This window comes from Lonchura striata, chromosome 2 (assembly GCF_046129695.1).
Source record: "Lonchura striata isolate bLonStr1 chromosome 2, bLonStr1.mat, whole genome shotgun sequence".
In the NCBI taxonomy this organism is placed as follows: Eukaryota; Metazoa; Chordata; class Aves; order Passeriformes; family Estrildidae; genus Lonchura; species Lonchura striata.
Window position 1 is genome coordinate 91,295,880 of NC_134604.1, and position 20,235 is coordinate 91,316,114.

General features: G+C 41.0%; 2 protein-coding genes across 9 annotated transcripts in view; both read right to left on the bottom strand.

Moving 5' to 3' along the window:
- Nucleotides 1-11,680, bottom strand: part of TFDP1 (transcription factor Dp-1) — a 37,497-nt gene extending 25,817 nt beyond the window's left edge. For 2 of the 8 annotated variants that reach the window (XM_021545640.2, XM_021545632.2), the window contains exons 1-2: nt 10,898-11,053; nt 10,039-10,150 (exon numbers count right to left, since the gene is read on the bottom strand). In XM_021545640.2, the coding sequence (XP_021401315.1) occupies nt 10,039-10,050 (12 nt within the window). In that variant the 5' untranslated portion in view covers nt 10,051-10,150; nt 10,898-11,053. Of the gene's footprint in view, nt 1-10,038; nt 10,151-10,276; nt 10,372-10,897; nt 11,054-11,351; nt 11,371-11,568 lie in introns of those variants that run through there. The other 6 variants (XM_021545636.2, XM_021545634.3, XM_021545639.3 and 3 more) reach the window with 6 other exon arrangements.
- A 4,441-nt stretch (nt 11,681-16,121) lies between these two features.
- Nucleotides 16,122-20,235, bottom strand: part of SLC9D1 (solute carrier family 9 member D1) — a 33,370-nt gene continuing 29,256 nt past the window's right edge. The window contains exons 12-13 of the mRNA XM_021545556.3: nt 19,964-20,113; nt 16,122-18,370 (exon numbers count right to left, since the gene is read on the bottom strand). Of these exons, the coding sequence (XP_021401231.2) occupies nt 18,257-18,370; nt 19,964-20,113 (264 nt within the window). The 3' untranslated portion in view covers nt 16,122-18,256. The remainder of the gene's footprint in view (nt 18,371-19,963; nt 20,114-20,235) is intronic.

Here is a 20,235-nt window from a genome sequence, read left to right on the forward strand (position 1 = left end):
ATGAATAGTGAATTTCACTATTCATAGTGAAAATTCTGTTATTCCAGCCCCAGTATGCGCTTTGCATGTCTGGATACACTTTTAATTCTAAGGTGAGCAAAACTTATCCCCGGTTAAAGGGGCAAGTTTTGGTCAAAGAAAACTGAAAAGAAAAATTGCCATCCCATACAGAATTCTGGTGTCTTTATTCTGAAATGGAAACACTAGACAAAACATCTCTCAGTGTGCATTTTGAGGACACACTCCTTATTTTTCAAGCGAGGTTATTCTGGAGGAAGCACCAGGATTACTCCTCTGGGACCTATGTAGCACAGCGCCCAAAAGAAAGAAAGTAGAGGAAAATGTGACTACAGCTCCCATTCAGTATATTACAGTTGCAGAATCACAATGAACAAAAAAAAAGAAAAATCCAAAACATCACCAAAACCAACCTCCCCCCCGCCTCAAAAAACCCACCCAGGAAGAAGTATTGAATTTTCCCCAATGGAAAGGTAGCTTTCTGTCAGGAAGGGTTCAGACATCAAGGAAATTCTATTTTCTGATGAGAAAATACACTTAGCTTTTAGGCCCTTATCAAACTACTTGTAACAAGGTGTTTGGATTTTTACTATTTTCCTATGTATTCTGCTTGTATTCCGGAGTTTCTTATCTTCTCATGATTCTCAATCCCAAGATGCATTACATCATTTGATGGTGATCCTGGGGCTGCTTGAAATAATAATGCTCTTAATATCTGATTTTGAAAGCTTATTAAGTGGATTCAACTTCACAATTCAGCAAAGTTTTCCTCTTTGAAGACACATATTGGCTATGTCTACTTTTCTATGGCTACAAAAAGAAACCCCTGAAATCCTAAACAGGCAAGAGACACAAGTTTCATCCTTCACACACAACAAAGCCAACAATGATTTTAAAAAATAGCTTCTGACATCCAACACAGCATCTAAGCTGTAATAACTTAGCATCTTCCCACAGATCACCAGAAAGGAGGGTAAAGCCCACTGGACAAATTAGCAGATCTGGCAATTTGAACTACCAAAGCTGTCGTGGAGTGGAGATCCCAGCCATCACTGAGGTTTGGTCTCAGCTCATTATTCATTATAGAGCTTTTCCTCATTATAGAGCTCCTAAGGAAAAGAAATTAATTGAAGGGCTAAACATATAAAAAAATCAACTAAAGTTAGCCTACTATGAGATCATTGGCAGTCCTAAGGACTGGGAAGTCTATTTCTGTTTTGTTTACAAGTGAAAACTGAAAGGCACTAGAAGTCCCTTCAGCCGGAAAATCAGTAAACTGGGAAGTATCTTTTTGTTGGGACTAAAGTTAAACTGAAACAAATTTTCTGAAGATGCAGAGAATTTCAGTTATTAAAAAAACCCTAAAGATTTGAGAGAATAATTTAATATCTTACTAACAAGCTACTATTTGCAGTCTCTGAAGTTACGCACTAGAAAATCAACATCCTTACAACAAAAATATAATTTCTTCCACAGCTTTCCAGCCTTGCAATTCAAGGTTAATAAAAACTAGCATCAAATTATTCACTGAACCTTTAAACTAAACAGGAAAATATACAACATGAATTTGGACAAAAGGACAAAGAACCCATAAAAGCAAGAAGTTTATCTGACAAAAACAAGACTGAACGAGTACATGTGCTACGTATATGAGATTTAACCCAAGAGGCACATTGCTCCACACTACTTCAAATAAATGTGGGGAAGAGAAGGGTGCTTTTGTGCCACAGAAATACCTCTTCTACCCTGCTTCTAAGTAATGAGCCTATTTTAAGGACACTACCTGAAAAAGTGCTGAAAGAAGAGCAAAAAGGGTAGGGAAACATGGAAACAGAGGCACCTGCGACAAGGTTGGTTCTCAGAACAGAACTTTTCAGTTCTTAATAGCAGATGAAGCCCATAGAGAATGGAGGCACAGGACTGGGTTTGACAAAGAGATACAGGTGCCACAGATACATGAATGGTTAAAGAATGAGAGTCAGAATGAGACAGTCTGAAAAAGAGAATTTCAGGACTGGCTGGGAAAGACACGAAAAATGAGCCAGAAAATCAGATGGAGGATAGAAGAATTAGAAGTTGAGATAGAGAAACTGTGAGTCACTGAAAAAATTGATGAGAACCTAAGAGAGCTTTAATGGAACAACAAGATCAAATCCTGTGAGAAGAAGGGAAGAACATGGGAAGTGGGAAAACGAACACAATCTAAACTACAACTGAAAGGGGAAATAAGCTGGAGCTCAGACAGAGAAGTTCAAAATAAATTAGAAAAGAAGTAGCAATGACAGAATCAGAAAATGGAAGAATTGGGAAAGAAAAGCATTTCCACCCAGAGCTTGTCAGGGCGTTTGGTGCTGTTGGGTTTATGGCTGAACTTCTTAATCTTGGAGGGTTTTTCCAACCATAGCAATTCCACAGTTCCATGCCCAGGACAATGTCTCTGCTGCCAACAGGCATTTGCAAAGCCAACTAGCAAACAGCCACCCATCTTGTGCAAAACTGCAACTAACTCAATCCATTATGATCCCCAGTCATTTTAAAGGCAACATGTCCAAAGGCTCTATGCCAAGCAATTTTACTCTAGGCCAATGTATTGACAACGCAGGGTTCCTTTGTTTTATTTGCCTTATTTCAATATCAGGAAGCAACAGAAAATAAGCAAAGTTACAAAGTGGAACTGGAATAAAGCTTATAATCAGAAATAAGCAACCTTATTTTAAGACTGCTTAAGCAACCTTTATTCTTCTTTCATCCCTATCCATACGCAGATGTCATTTTTAACAAGGTGACAGTGAACTACTTTCCCCATTGGTTTCCCATCTCATGCAGGGACCACAGCAAACATGCTCTGGGTATGAATTATTAAGCAACTGCCAAATATTATTTTTATGATACATCCATTTCATTTTTGCAAAAAATAAAGGGCAATCAAGATATTAAGTAGAGGAATACTGTAGAAAAGGGCAAAAAGTTCTTAAATTTAAAACATTTGGATTTAATTTTGAAAATTAAGCCAGTGAAAACTATTCTTTACCGTATAAATAACATAAAACTTTTGAAGTTGGGCTACAGGAGTCCGATTGTTCAAAATTCTCAGATGTGTTGTTTTACTGTGTTTCTGTAGCCTTTTTCTGGAACAGAGATAACCATATCACATCCTCAGTTCATGGCAGTATCTTCAAGATTAATGTGTCTGCCAACCACTCACCAGTGAGCTACACCATAGAAATGGGCTTTTCAAAGAGTACATTTGAAAATGTACTCTTTGAAAACCAATATAAAGCACCAATATAAAGGTCTCGATACCACAGAATTGTGAAGGCAAAAAGCTGAATACAGATAAGAAGTTCAGTCAAGCACTGTCGATACAGGCTCTGCTGACACTGCGGGCAAGCTGGACTCCGAGCAATATGCAAAATGACACCCAAGGTCTCCTTTACTGCAGAATATGTCAAGACCATTAGCTTATTGGCTTTTCTTTCTGACAAGAGCAACACATCCAGAATGCAGCAAAAATTAAATTAAGAACTCACTTTGAAGACAAGTCAAATGGTGGTCCTGTCTAAGGAGCTAACAGATCAAAAACACCTCAAGAGTCAAAAGTCACTCCATGGTGTTGCTTCTTACAGTTACTTCAATTACTCAAGTGATACAACCCTTGCAAAATTGAAAGCTGATGTCCCCAAAACTACTAACTGTGAAGCTGTAAGAACAAAACAGAATTGAATATGAGACTCCTAGCGGTGAACATGACAACAAAGCACTGGTTTTCCACTTGTACCACGTAAATTAATCAGATAATAAAATCATCATTAGTATCCTCCTGGACTAAATAACCACATGTGGAGGTACCAGCAGCAGCCACTTCCACAACTACGTTCTGCAACCATTCTAGGTCTGACCATAGGAGACTGTTTTTTTCCCAGCCAAACCAAGACTTCAGAGCAGCTTGTTCATCAGCACCTGAACCACAGCCGAAATCAACAAATAACATTACACAAGACCCTTCCAGAACCATTTGCTTCATCAACCCCCTTATCAGTGTATTACAAGGCTCCAGTGGCTCACAGAGTAACATTCAACCAAATCTGTGTAACCAATAATTCAATACTGGAACCCTTAGCAAATGTAATGTTACACAAGACAAGCAGCCAGAAGCATTTTTGGGGAATACAGACCACTATCCATCTTTAAAATCGAGTTGTCTGCTACCTGAGAATTGTTTCAATATAGACAACATTTAGCAAGACATCCATTCTTCCCACTCCTAATTAGCCATAATAAATCTCCATTAATAGATAATCATGCAATCAAATGCAAACATTAAAACAATTAATCCCCAGTGTAACTTAACTTCGAAAATTGGCATTTTTGTTGAGCCTGTTGTCATCACAGTGTAGTTATTCAGTAAAATACTGCAACATACCTATATAAAGCTACTACCATTAACTGGCACATACAATTTAATAAAATTTAACACTTACAGGCAACAAGAAAATGCTTCATTTAGACAAATAAACTGGCAAGGTGACAGGCAACTTCTGAGCTGTTATCTCCTGATTTTATAATATAAACCAGTAAAGGAAAAAAACAGCTCTGACTGGATGCCTGGAATGTATAAAAGAGAGTTTAAAGATCACTTTCCTTTTGCCTTATTTGAAAAGGCAAATTAAAAAAATCAGCAACGTTCAAAATCCCAAACATAGATCCTTTTTAAAAGACCTAATTTCGTAATATTATTTGATCACTAGTTTGCAAACTTCTGGACACATTAGAACTCACTAAAGGCAAACAGAAGTAGATCAAACTACTGAACTAAAATGATACCAAAGAAGGTGCATGACCACTTGAGTTCCTCAAAGACTTAACTTCTCTAGTCCACCTAAACGGATTTTCCAGTACATAACCCAAAAATAAACATAAAAGGAGAGACGCATGCTGGTATTTTAAGAAAACTCTGAAGAATGTTTTGACAACTTCTCAATACCTTCTAGGGAAAGTGCATCATGTAAAAATGGTCCAAAATAAAGTGGTCTTCCTACTTCCATTGGGTTCTTGTTTTTAATCCATCCCAAACAACTTTTTTAGACTTGCTCAAGATTGATGAAGAAACATCACACAGAAGTACATGGAAATAAAAAGTACAACTTCTATGGTGTTCTGACAAAAAAAAAATAATATAAAACCACAGATTTTGACTTCCCACAAAAACATCAGCCCTACTAAACTATCCAGTAAAATTGTGTGAAGAAACCAGTTTGCTGTGGGTTTTTTTTAAATATTGTTTGAGCAAAATATTTAGTAACACTGTGAAATAAATCCACTAGATTAAACTACAAACCTGAATGTATTCTGAATACTCAACTAAAATAAACCACCAGCATTAATTCCCATGTCTATACATCTCTTAGAAATGTTTGATCAGGTGATGAACTTTTTGCACTATTTTGGTGTGTCCTCATATTTCCACAGGTTCACAGGGCTTCCTTTGCAAAACTGGATATATGTGCCGTATCTACTATTCACTAAGATTTATGAAAATACCATAAAAAACTACAGAGACACAATCATTTTTATGCAAACTAAGGATCAAGAGAAAAATCCCTCAAAAAATAATTCAAGCAGAAGATGACAGTAGAACATAATTTTTAAGAAAAATTAAAAAATCTAACTTTAGAACAAGCAGTTCCAAAGCCAACACCACTGTCAGTTACCTATGAAACAGTAACTCAAGAAAAACTCTCAAGAAAGGTATTTTAGTCTGAGAAATTCTGAAGGCTAACAGTGGTGTGTTGGTTTAAAAAGTTTTGAAATTTTTTTTCTACTTCAAGTTCTCTGTGCACAATTTATTTTTTTTTTATTTGATCCATCAATGGTGAACGACAGAAACAACCACAAACAACAGGACTAGATAAGAATATTTAATTTACATCACTCATCTATTCTGATAAGTGTAATTTCAGAGATCACAAGGAACCATACTAATTCCTTTTGAACAGCCCCTTTCTCTCAATATTCACTGTAACACCATGCATTAGACTATCCTCAATAATAGATCCAATTCCTGCAAGTGGTTGTATTAACAGTACAAAAATTCAGCAGAAAATAAACTCCACTGTTCCTGCTTCTTCTCTCCTGCGTAACACTGAGTCTTGGAGTAAAGATCCACAAGCTTTTCTTGCCTTATGCTTCTTGAGAGGCCTCAACAGTTCAACCGTGACAGAAGTAACTGAGGGGAGAAACATGGTCACAAGTTGGATCTTCAGACATGCTACAGAAGCTGGTAATTTAATGGTGGAAGGTAACTAACCAATGCTATTTAAAAAAAGTATTTATCGTTATAATTTACAGATAATTCTCAACATACAACTGAACACAAAAGTGGCCAGCAAGCCATGCTTAGTCTTATGCTGCAGCTGGAAAAAAAATAATGTATCAAATTTGCTTTCTTGCTAAAGTCATTCCTTCTACTTCATTCAATGCAGCATCCTGGCTAGCTTTAGGCATGCCAAGAGTGGATAGGTGACCGCTGCACATGGGGAACTGATTTCCCCCCACACTATTACTCCCATGAATCCAGTAAGCAGAACAAGTAGACTGAGGACCTTGGCTGGACATTTGGCTCCTTTAGCTCCTCCCTTGAAGGTGCCATTGGTAAGCAGTGGAAGAGCTCACAGGAGACGAGGCAGACTCAGAGTAACACTGATTAACCAGAAAGAGGAGTTCTGGATAAGATGAAGTTTCTAGAGACTGCCCATATGCAAGGACCAAGAAGTTTCCCACACAGTGCAAATGCAGGTGTAAAACTGTACCAAAACCTACTGACCTCAACTTGTCATCCAGACTCTGAGAAGCAATGCAGTGATCCCACTCTCAAGGTGTGCAAGTCCTTGAGATACAGCTATTGCTCTTCTCCTGTCCACATGTATTTTTTCACTGCTTCTTTAAATTGGGCTAACAGTAAAATCTTAGGAACTAAGATGTCCTGAATCAAACGTGATATACCACATCTGCCTGATTCTGTTAAATTGCTTCTCAGCTTCATCAGCGCTCATAAACCCAAAAATGGCTGCACTTACTGCTACTGCCAGATCACACTGGAAAATGCATCTTCTTTGTGCCCTTTATCTCTACTACACTTCAGATCCCCTACCCAAAACATAAAGTAATATACTCATGGATACTTTAACCTTCACAAGCTAGTACTTCTTTTTACATTATTGTTTTTCAAGTTATCCAGCTATAACATTGTGATTATGCACTTAAAACTCCACCTGCAGGCTCTTAATTAAGGTGCTATGTATGAATGAATCTTTTTCCCCCATCTCATAGCTTCCTGACTACTGCTGAGGAAATCAAAGTATTTTGCATAAAACCCCAAAATATAAATGAAAAAAAAAAATCAATGTTTGCTGCTTATTTTCTCTTTATTGCATGCTCTAAAACGCATTAGAAAGATACACTTTAAAGTAATACTTCATAGAATTTAGACCTGGTCCATATAGTACATACACATTATTTTGCTAGCTTACCTGATCACTACTTTTGCAATTCTTTGATTCTTTACAAAAACATTTCACTGGGTTTGCCAGTACTCTTCATCACATTCCCCCATTTGCTCAATTATCAAGTCTCAGTCTGCAAACTCTTACAAGTATTTGACTTTTCCAGATTTTATCAAATTATAGTTTTTAAAAAGAGGCATGAGAAGAACTGGACAGGAACAATAAAAGGAAAACTGCTCTCCTGCAGCAGGCAGGAAGAAGCATAAAGTGGGAGCGTGTTCTGTCATGGTGCATTGTCTCCACACGTTCCACTTTTGCAGAGCTCCCTGCTCCACTGGCACCATGGCACACTGGCCCAGCAGCACAGGACACCAGGAGGATGCACACCTTGCCTGCACTCCCAGGCTGGAGCACTCTGAACGTGCCTGGCCATGGAAATGCCACCTGAAGCCCAGACTTAGGATTTGGCAGCACAGCCCTTCCCACGGTTTAGCCACCTCAGCTCTGCTGAGAAAAAGGGAAGGAAGGGGCAGGAGCAATCACCAACTATGCCATCTTCTTCACCACTACATCTCACAGACAGTTAGAGTACTTGATGGGTGACATGGCAGAACCACAAGCCATTAATCACAGCAATATTTTCACATCAGAATGTTTAAATTTACAGCAACACAGGTTTTCAGAGACTCAGTGCCCAGAAATTTAGTGATACTGCCTATATCATGCTTAATTCCATTCTTCTGCTTGAAAGAGAACTTGGGACTTCAAATAGAAATATGGAAATAAATCTCTTCCTTTCCAAAAATTAAAATAAGTGTTATACCAATCAACAGCTCTATGTTATAGCATTAAATCACAATTCACAGGGCCCATAGTCAGACCTAGAAATTTAAAATTTCCCAACACTCACTACACATTTTAGGTGTCATGTAATGGTGGGTACAGTCTGCAAAAAGGTAAGCAGTTCATATTTCTTCCCTGAGGCAGGTTTGAAGTATATGTATACGCTTTTAAGAACAATGTTTTTAGACAATATTCAGTATAGATTTCATACCCTTTCTAGCTACTCTGCTCCAGTGCTTAAGTACGCTTAAAATTTTACCTAAAACCTGACCTAGATATTAATTTTTCCAAATTCAGTTTATTATTTCTTTAAAGATACTTAAAGCCATTTCTTCTCATATCTGTAGTACCTTGTCCCATTTTTTAAGTATATTCTGAGGTAAGTTATTCCTTCCTTTCTTCCTTAACTACTCTCTTTGCAAGAATAAACTAGATCTTTCAAAAATAAGGTTTGTTCTTAAATGTCTCATTCTCACTTAGATCCAGCAGGACGTTCATCTGTATTTCCAGGTGCTAGCAACTCTTCACTTAGTTGATCTCTCTCCCAAAAGATAGTATTAAACAAATGTACTTTGGCATTTCAATTACTTTGAGCTATTTCAATTCCAGCTCCTAGTATAACACTCCACTTTCGTTTTCTTCCCGCTTATATGGCCTATCATTCCCTGAACTCTGCTATCTGTAGTGTACTTGGCCACCCTTATCTCTTCCAGGCAAGCTTTGAGTGACTACGTATGTCTGGTTGCTTCTCCACACATTAAGATGTTTTTCAGCTGAACTACTAAAATTCCCTACAAGATTATTTTTTAAGCCAATCACTCTTTCATGGAAATCAACACTATTTGAAAGCTACAATATTCCACATTAGGCTGCAACCTACTGTTTAACCAGTGAATTGTATCACTTTTCTTTAGCTTGCATGCTGTTGGTTTTTTAGGGGTTTTGGGCTTTTTTGAAGGGGACATATGCTCTAATTTGAATACAGACTAGCCATTGTCTTATTTTCAATAAGAAAACATGAAAGCCCTATTATATTAGGTATGAACAATGACTGACATCTTAAAGGCAGAATAAACTGAATTTTTTTTAGTAGGTACCAGAAGGGGTGAAGAGCAAAGGTGCTCCAAAAGGCAGGCCACAGAATCAAAGTTGAAACTTTAACAACAGCAGTAATGGAAATCTACGGTGAAAGTTCCCAAAGCCTGTTTTTACAGACACCAACAAGCATCATTTGGTAGACAAAGATAAACTATGAACACATATGGAGAATGAACCATCTTCCCTCAAATGTCTGATGCCTTCTTGAACTCAAGAAAGGCAACGTTAGTTGACAACAGTAGTCAACGACAGCCCTGCCATCTGAACAACACGTGCTGAGTTTTTTTCAATCCAATCCAAACCCAAGCTGTTTTAGTGTTCAATGTGAATGCACATAATGACAACGGCCCAAGCGCCGTTATTAGCATATGGAATTCGCAACATTAATCACTCTGAAAAAATGGCAGCGGATCTGAAGCTGTTTTACACTGTCTACAGGAAAACAGCCTAGGCTTGATGCACAGAATAAAGTTCCACATACTCATTAATGGCAGCTATTATAAAGCCTGACCCCGTTTGCTTTTGTTAATAGAAACATTCCATGCTTCCACGTTTTATGTGCTACAAATATACTTACATCTTTTGCCATGTTACCAAAGACTAAAAACCAGTCGTCTTAAAATCTCGATGGCTGCAGGACACAGGGACAATGCTATTTTCTGGAAAGCAGAAAGCAAAGACAGCACCAGCTATAAAAAAATGAAAGGAGGGAAAGTTTTTACAATTGAAATTATTGACTACTACCAAGTACAATTTAGGCTTATTTTTGAAAAAACAACCATGTTTTTAAAAAGGGAAAAGTTTCCCATCATCACCTTTTCGTCCCTCGAGCCCCAGGCTCACGTGTGGGGGGCACTGCTCTCCCGACGGCGGGGGCGAGCCGGCCGTGCCCCGGCAGTGAGAGCCCTTCCCCCAGCCCGTGCCCGATCCCACGCGAGGCCGGTCCCTGTCCAGCTGCGCCCCTTCCAACGCCGAGCGCGGGCAGCGATCACGGCCTCCTCCTCCCCACCCCCATTTCCAGCAGCAGGCACTAGTAGGCCCCAGGGGCAGCTCCCCCCGGGGCCTTCCAACCCCGCTTTTCTCCTCCTCCTCGCAGGCGGACGGGCCGCGGCCACACCGGGCGGCACAGACCGGCGGCCGCCCCTGCGGCTCGGGCACCCCGCGCCCGCCCGCGCCCCCCGCCCGGGGCCTCACCGCCCGGGCAGAGCCCCGAGCCCCGCGCCGCCTCCCCCCGGCAGCGAGGGGCCGCGCTAATCGCCTCGGCGGCGGGGGCGCGGGCAAGGGGGGACGCGCCCGGCGGCACGGCCGGCGGCCGCGGGGGGAAGGGGCGGCGGGCGGAGTGTGGGTCCGCGCCGTCCCCATCCCCATCGTGCCCGACCCGCCGCCGTCCCACGCAGCCCCTGGTGCTCCCATCCTCGGGCGCGGGCTGCCCGCACCTGAGCGGCCGAAGGCAGAGAGAGCCGGCTCCATCCCCCGCCGCCGCCCGGAGACAGGGACCCGGAGCGCGGAGCGGGAGCACCCCCCGCCCGCCGCGCTGCTGCCGCCGCTTCTGCTGCTGCCGCTGCGGAGGCGCCCGACTGCACATGTGCGGCGGCTGCGCGGGCCTGGCGGGAGGGGGCAGGGGCGGGGGGAGGCGGCGGGACACCGACATCGGCAGCCCGGGAACAGGGGAGGGAAGCGAGGAGGGAGGAGAGGGCACCGGCAGGGACCGCCTTTCCCCCCCGCGTTCCGGGGGAGGGGGTGCAGGGAGAAGAGGCGGCGGGACAAGAGGGTCTCCCCGGCGGGCTGTCACTTCCCAGCGCGCCTCTGCCCCCGCCGGCAGCCGGCCCGGCGGGCTCCCGGCCGGCCGCCCCCGCACGCCGCGGCCCCGCACGCCGCGGCCCCGCACACCTGCCCAGCGCCGCTGCCGCCGAGGGGCTGCCCGCGGGAACGGGGGCGATGCGGGTAAACGAGCGGGGACGAGCGAGCGCAGCGATCCTCCCCTCCAACCCTCCCACGGACCCTGCGCGCGCGACCCCGCCACTCTTCCCTCGTCTCTTCTTTTTTTCTTTTTTTTTTTTTCTTTTCTAATAAAATGTAAAAAAAAAAAAAAAAAATTGAAACTTACACTTTTGTGCGTCCCCCTGACGCTGCGCGCTGACGTCACGGGCGCGGCGCGCCTCGCGCGGGCACACACGCGGAGCGGCCAAGCCAACCCGGCCGCCCGCCGCTCCAAGGCGCGGAGGGAGCCGGGCATGGAGCATGCGCGGGATTTTCGCGCCTTCTTCCGACTCCCCGCCCGCCCCGCGGTGCCGAGCGGTGCCCGCGGGCGCGGCCGCGCTGCCGGCGCGGAGCGGGGCCGGCCGGGCAGGGCCGTGCGGTTTCGTTGCCACAACATCCTGCTGCCGGTGCTTCCTCATCGCGTCTTGTCCGGCCGTTACTCGAGCAAAGTTTCGCTTGCAGCGATCGTTGCTAAAATTAGGGTTTTTTTGGTAATCCAAGCGAAAGTTTTCCTTCGGGCGGCTGCAGCTCTTAACCTTGCGCCCAAAAGCAAAGCACCGCGGGCGGTGCAGCCTCTGCGTGCCATGACGACCGCAGAAACAGAGCATGTTAGCGAGGGTTATGTGATGAACTTACATCGTTGTCCTGTAAATTTTGGGGGGAAAAAGCAACCCCAAAACCCACAGCGTTGCTGGGGGGCCTGCAGAGGCAGAGCCGTCATAGTGGGAACTGCAGGAAAGCAAGGAAAGCTCAAGAGCCGTGCTCATCACCGCTCACAGGGGTGGATGCAAGGCTGCTCGATGGGGGAGGAAGCTATACACAGTTCTGCACGCAAGAGCAAGCCTGCACGGTACAAGGTTGCTCATAACGCAATGAAGAGAGGAGCAGGAAGTAAAAGGCTCGTTCTTTCGCTAAATTCATGCTGCTTCCTGGGAAAGACGACTAGGTGGGAATAGAACACACGACCACAGAGCCGCTACATTGCAGCAGCAGACAAATCCAGCAGAGAGAATGCTGGAGGAGATGCATTTCACGAGTCTATCAGATTCGCATTCACTTTTACACCTTACTCTGTTGTTTTGGGGTTTTTAAAAGACGTTGAATTGTTGTGCTTTACCATAATAATGAAACACTACGTTCATTTTCCTGATAAATAGCAGTCTTTGGAGTTTTTTATTAACAATGCCTCTCCCACCTCGCCCCACCCCTCCCCCCGCCCCCTCCCGTGCTGCTGTAGGGTTATTACCCCATTTCTTCTTTCCTCTTGATTTAAGATTGACGGGAAAGGCCATCGAAGAAAGAAGGTAATAATGAAATTGTGTTAATAACATTATAACATTTCAGAAAACAGCAAAAACTTTCACACACAAAACACATAAGCCAGCTGCAGAAAAAAAAAATTGCTTCCTGAAAGACATCTCCAGTTGATAGTGCTCCTCTCCACCCTTTAGGTCATATATACTGTGCCTGAGGGTTCAAACCGTCTATGTATCTCACATCCCTATCCACCCACCTCCCGCTCTTTTGTTTTACATTAATTCTTGTAGGAAAAACACTTGCGAGTCAACAGAACAAGCACAAACAAGGAGTGTCCTAGTTCGCTAGAATTTATTTTGATACATGCTAACTGCCCAAACATGCTCAACTCTTAGGTAGTGGTTTTTTTTTTTTTGTTTTTTTTGTTCTTTAGCCGAGGGTTGTTTGCAACTAATTTGAAGTGTTTGTACCGGTGAAAAAATTTTCAACACTTCTCTAATCTCTGAGCACACCTTTTGCAGGTATTTTGTTGCTTTAGGATTTCGTTTGTGTTCGTAGCGGTGGAAAGCTATTCCACTTTATAGTTTTCTGGGAAGTGTCTGTCCCTTTTAAGGGTGCACGAAAATCAGAACAGATCATAACTTTAAAGAGCATCAGTGCGGCAGGACTGCATGACAGACGTGAGGAAATTGTCTCAAGAGGTCATCTAGTCTATAGGCAGAAAGCTTCAACAGATGCCAGAGGAAATGCACGCGAATGGGGAGCCATGCAGTCTGAACACTGTGATCTGTGCAAACTCATGACTTAAAGACCTCATGTCACCTGACCACCTTGTCAACATCTGGCCTCTTGGGGAGGTACCATCTCCCAGTTATCGAATTTCCACTCTATTTTAGGATATAAAAAATACAGCTTGGTACCATAACTGAAATTTTTACTACTCTCTGATACAGGTTTTTCCCACAAGGCAGGATCAGCTATCCCTAAGTCGCTCTTGCCACAATGTTGTCCAGTTTGCTGTCTCCAGCCAGCAGAAGGTTTTCCTAGTCCCACTGTCTTGCAAGTGTCATTAAGACCAACCCAGCACTGGTAATTACTCAACAGAGGTGGTGGGAGAACCCAAGGAGCAAATCTCCTGAGTGAAGTTGGTAGAGGTATGCTTTTGCCTTCTGCCTTTATGGGTTGAGTGGGCTACACATATCTGAGCCCTAAGGACATCTCACTGTTCTTCCTTCTCCCTGCAGTAGTTTTGTTGGCTCCCTGGTTGTCAGGTCAACACTGGATCTCTGATACTTTGCTGCTCCTTACAAGCTATTGCATTTCCCACAAAATAGCAACACTGTTAGTGTGGCTCGCCTCTTGTCATTCAGGGATCCCGTTTCCTCCACCTTTGGCACTGCCCACATGCTGGAATACTGCCAGGACTGGTTACTGAGCAGAACTATGGATTCCTTCCCTAGACAAACCCCAAGAGTGCTTTTGTGGTTGGATTGTTCCTGGGTTTGTGCCAACAGGCAAGACCACACTAGATTTCTCACCCCCTCTATTAAGCATCATCGTACAGCAATATTCTGTCATACAAGGCACTCCCACATCACCCTGCAAAACTGAGGATGTCCAATCATAAAACAAGTGAAATACAAGCTTTGTGAGGATGCTTTTCCTCATATTTGAGAATGATAAATTCTCAAATAAATGATGAATTTTTACAGCTTTTAAAAGGCTATGTAGTGCCATGGACTTAGTCCAGCATCACATTCTTGAGCCATCCTAGACCTACATCAGCCACAGTTTCAGGAAACCACCTCACAGCTCCCACAAATACCTTCCTACTGACAAAATGAAGCTACCCACTCTATATGGGATAAGCCACAAGTAGGGTGGTTGTGGGTCCATACATACTAATCTGACCCCAGGGCCAGGGAAATGGCTCACAAAGCAAAGCCCACACTACCAGCTTTTAAACTACTTTGGTTCCTTTATCTTCACAGAATTATCAAGGATAGCAATTAAGGGGTAACACATAAGAACTCAAATTTTCAGAAAGCCATGCCAAATAAGCACAGCTAAATCCACCTACAAAATAAATAAACCAACCCCCCTCCCCCCCCCCCAAAAAAAATGTCAGCCCCAAAGTAGCTGAATGAGTTGCAAGTCAAGCATAGAGTAGACCTTCCTTTTCACTCCCTTACGTTCAGCTTCACCATAGGAATATCCTCTCATCACTTAATAAGGCTTCTGCTCTGTATCAGCTTTTCTGTATTAAAATTATACTGATCATTAGTTAATGAATGAGATAGAACCACTGTCCAACAAGCTGGAACAAGAATTTCCAGAAAAAGACCATTGTTTTTCAAGAAACCTTCAACAAATCAGTAGATTTTCCTTTCAGGGCTTCTGGAACTCTGCTTTAATTTTACCTGCTTAACACAGAAGAGAATATTCCACAGTACAAACATAAGGTTTCTGAAAAGCTGCAATTATATCTAAGTGGGCTGATTATGCAATATTCTCCCCATTTTTCATACAGGAATGAGTGATCATTCAGGAATAAGGTCTGTTGTTTCTGTCCTAAGATCATATCATGAGACTACCCCATTTGGACATGGAATTATGCATGCAGCCATTATTTGCATTTCAGGAAACATTTACAGTATCTCAATATACCTCCAGATTTCTATGAGGCAATCTCAAATGTCTGCAAACAAACTTACGATATGTCTGTTAAGATTACCAATTTGCGCTTACATCTAATACTGAACCAGGCAACCCAAGTCTGTGTCAACAAGGAGGCACAGAACACACAAGGCTATTCCTCTTCCCCCAGTTCTCCTAAAGCCTAGCCAAGTTGTCCCGGTTTTGGCCAGGACAGAGCTTTTTTTTCCACAGTAGGCATGAAGGGGTGGAGCCTGGAGTGGGCATGTGTACCTTGTTATTCTATACCATCCTACCTCATTGCCAGAGGCAGGAAAAAGGGACTCCCTCTCTTCCAGGAAGAAACTGTTGTTGTCTTGGGGTCCTCTTTGTATGATTTTGTTATTAATATCGATGCTATTACTGTTTGTTTTCTTATCTCATTGCTGTTTCCAGTAAATGGTGCTTATCTCAATCCACAATCTTTGCATTTTGTGCTTCCAACTAGGGGGAGAGGGGAAACAATTGACAGCATGGTTTTGGTGACAGCACTAAATTGGGGAATACCATTCCTAAACCATGACAAAGTTTTTTTGGGAGAGAACTGAGAGAGATGAGGCAACCAGTAAGGTATCTAAATGCTCACTTTCCTTTTTTGAACATGGTACTAAAGAGCTTTTCACTCAAATATTTTAAAAGATATTCAGGAAAATATTGTCATCAGTATTTTCCTAGTCTCTTTCCTGACTTTTAAAGAGTTTTCTAGAGAACTACAACTACCCACAGCAATTTATTTAGATAAAAGTTTTACTCATCACAGGTGCAATACATCATATAATTGCTTCAAGGGCTAACTAAGTGACATAATGGAAACCATACAGAGATCTCTACCATGACCTGTCAAACATTTTTCCCCCTTAAACAGGTACAAACTACATGTGAAACAAGCATCTTTCAAAACCAAAATGAAGCATTTAGGAGAGATGCTTGTATTTCATGCAGAAACAATGAGCTAGGTGAGTGGACAGAGTGGATAGGAGAGTTAAGAAACGAATTATTTCAGTGAGGTACCTGGAAAAGAGTAAAAGGTCTGAGCTAGTAGACTGTTAAATGGAACCATAAAACCTGAACTGCTCCTCTATTTTGAATAAAGTATTTAAATATAGCAAAAAATCAGTTTTGAGTTTCTTTTCTGCTATAGATTCATTTTATTAAACAATATTTTATTTATAGGGCAGCTTTTTGTTCTGCATTTGTGTGTTTTGTAACAACTTTAGAAACCATTTGAGGGGAGGTGGAATTGCCATACATTCCTCCAATCTTCATGAAGCATTAGTGCCTAGAGGGAAAACCCCAAATCCAGTGAGCAAGAACTCAAATATGATGATTTCTACCCTGTCCCACCAGCACATACACGCTCCAGACTAATCCAAGTTTCATTTAGACAAGCCCAGCAGACGTCAGAGAAAACACAGAAGAAACTGAGGCTGCTATGGGAGAAAGAGGTATAGAGTACAAAAATCCATCCAAAGCTTTGTGTTGCTACTTGGAGGACAATTTTCATTTTAATTGGCAATTTAAACCTTGTAACATGCATTTTTCTAACCATTTTGTGGGTATCAATGTTATTTCAGAGGACACTGCAATACTGACCTGAAGTGTTAATGTATCTTAATTGGTTTTAGCAGATGAACCTCAAGATGATTCTTAAATGCTTTGTAACAGAGTAGGTTATAGCCTATGAGTAAGCTTTCTCTATGACACTTAAATAATGGTCTTTTACAAGACCTATCTCACTACATACAACATTTTAAAGAAAAACCACGTTTAAGATCACATTCAAAACACTGTTTTCTAAAATATCATGGTATTTTAAGAAGACTAACAATTTATTCAATGTAAATGTAATTTAAAAGGTCATGGAGTTGCAAATACACACCCAGTCTGCTGTTTCCAGTTTTCTGCAAGCTAATTTACTTAAAATAATTTCCAATCTCGTATAGTGTCAACTAAGAGCCAACTTCCAAGGTTACAAGAAGTACTATTTTTCACATCTAATTGAAATTACACTTCCCCGTTTTACCATATTTATTTTTGATTTAAAAGAAAATACCCCTGTAAACCATTACTGTAGCAGCAGTTAGCAACAAGAATGGGTAACAACTTTCAGTCTGCAAACATAAATTATGCCCTTTCTTACTGTCAATTTTTAGTCAAATATATAAATAAATACAAGAGCTAACACAAAATATACCACTATAAGGAAATATGCTGCAACCTGGAATAAAATATCATGCAGTACTGGCTGCATGAATTGGAATATGTAATTAATTGCTTGGAATTGATGCTAAACAGTTAAACCTTTTCTTTGTGTAGAGAATCACTCTTTTATTCACCATTAGAAATTTGTTTTGTAATTAATTTTATACTGCTATATTAAAATCATAAATGTGAAAATGACTCAAGTCATTTAGTGAAAGTAGATACCATAGGCACCATAATATATATATATATATGTATATCTTCTTTATCTTTTTGAACAAAATCTGGTGATGAACCAGCATTAACAGGATGAAAATTAAAAGGCACATTCAGGCAGAAAAAAACCAAATCAACATAGTTTGCATGACACTACATTTAAAAAAATAATTTATGCTCTGAATAACAGATTGAATCAGAAACAAATGTTCTAGTAGATTCCAATCAGTCAAAGTAAATTTTTTAAAAGGTGTGCAATTCATATGACGCAATTATTTTTTAGTATTGAATTTTGTGTTAAGGTCAGTATAAGGCTTATAACCAAGCGCTTATTAAGAGGACTGACTACTCAACAGGTCTTGTTTTCTGAGTGCATAGAAATACAATGAGCAATGAAGATGTTTTCCTTGCAAGAGAACATATCCTTCTATTTGTGCAAATCTTGATTAAGTACTTGAACGTCTTTCAGGTCTTGGAACACATTTCATAATTGCAGCTCTCCACAGGGCAGGGGCAAGTAAAAGGCTTAGAGTAGTCACACTCAGAACAAGAAGATAGACCTGCAAAAGGCAAAGAAAAGCCATTACTTCTCTTGGTTACATGGTGGTACAAATAAGTATCTAGAAGTTTGAGGAGATTAGGCTCTTCTAGACCATGTTTTCAAGAGACTTCACGTGTCTTCCTAAGCAACTTTGCATATTGCTACAAAAGCAAACAAGTACATGCTCAAATAATCTAATTACCTGTTTACCTGGTGTGAAGATACAATTGCAAAAACATCATTATGAGCTTACAGAAATACAATTGTTCTTATGTGAAGTGATCAATTTTGAAAATTCAGTATTTGTTAAGAAGTCAAAAGCCAATTATCACTTTGTTTAAAAACCAAAACGAAAATCCCCAAATGAACAAACCAAACCGAAAAAACCCCCAATCAATCAAGAAAATAAAAAAAACCCACCACCACCACTCTAAACTATTCTGGTTTAACAATATAATGGCAAAATTCACTTATAAGTTTGCTTATCAACAGAAAAAAGCAAACATAAATCCCTTTAAGTAAAGAAGATGCTACTAAGATGCTACATCTTCTTTAGAAAAAGGATCCTAACTACATAGTTTGAATAAGTCTTGGAAAACAGTGGCAGGAAGTAGTTTTGAGGTCTCAAGCAAAACAATGAGTTTAGGAAATTTCAGAGGTATACAAACCTATACATTAGATAATCATGTGAGAGCAGAAAAAACTGAAAGCCTAAAAGCCTCCAAGCTCAGTGGGTGGACCCCTAAACTGGTTCTGTGATCACATATAGATACCTTGAAACTCTATGCAAACGTGATATTTGTAACTCTTAATTATATGAAGGAGTGAACATGAAAGTGTATCACCTTTACTCAATGAAAATTAAAACCTCAGAGCACGAGGAGAGCATTTTTTGTGAGCAGAAGCACAGAGGATAAAGCAGCCAGAACTAGAAAGTGACGTCAGTTCTTGTATCTCTACAGCCATAATTTACTTAATTTCATAAATCAGACTTTATCTTCCAAAAAAAAGTAACATTCTCACACTTCAAAATAAAACTAAGGCTTCTTTCCCAGGGGACTTTTTTCATAACTACCGAAAACATTGGTTGTTTCAGGATTTAAAATGAACAAGTTTTACAGGTTAAAGTGATTACAAGTGTATTTGCTTGTTTAAATGTTAAGGCAATTTTCACAGTATCTGCTCTCCAGTTCTTATTTTCTGGTATTTCCTTCTTCAAATCCTAAATTCTCTCTGTATTGTACACTCCTATACCTCTTTCAATAGCTGTATCAAGATTTTAAAAGCAAAGGCTTCTCAGTCTTTATGACTTGGGTGCTACCTGCAACTCACTGTCCACATAATTAAGTTGTAATTGAGAGAAGTTAAGGTAAGGCATTTATAACTAAGCTATTTAAAATACTAAGGTACAATATGAAACAAGTGAGAAACAGCACTAGGAACCCTGTCAGGGACATACAAGTATCCATTTGTATGGGTTGATTCTACTTTTTTAACAGTTGAGAGGTGCCACAAAATTGGAGTGTATTGATATTTCAAATACTGGGATTTTGTATTACAGCATAGTTATTCAGGTGCAAAAAATGAAGTTAATAACCACAGAACAGCTTACCTCCCGAGATATGATCCCTGCTCTGCGTGCTCTACTTCCCAGAACAAAAGAGAATTCACTGACTTGTGCCAGTCCTGCTGAGACAATCCACTTGATATATTGGCTGGTCTTTGGAAGAATCAAAGAAAGGACAAGCACTGCCAAGACAAACTTTAAAAACAGGTGGTTTTGAGTTACTGGGGGTTTGTTTTGTTTGTTTGTTTAAATAAAGAAGTGCAATAAACAAAATAGTACTAGTTCTGTAAGATACACAGAATCAAATAGAGTAATTT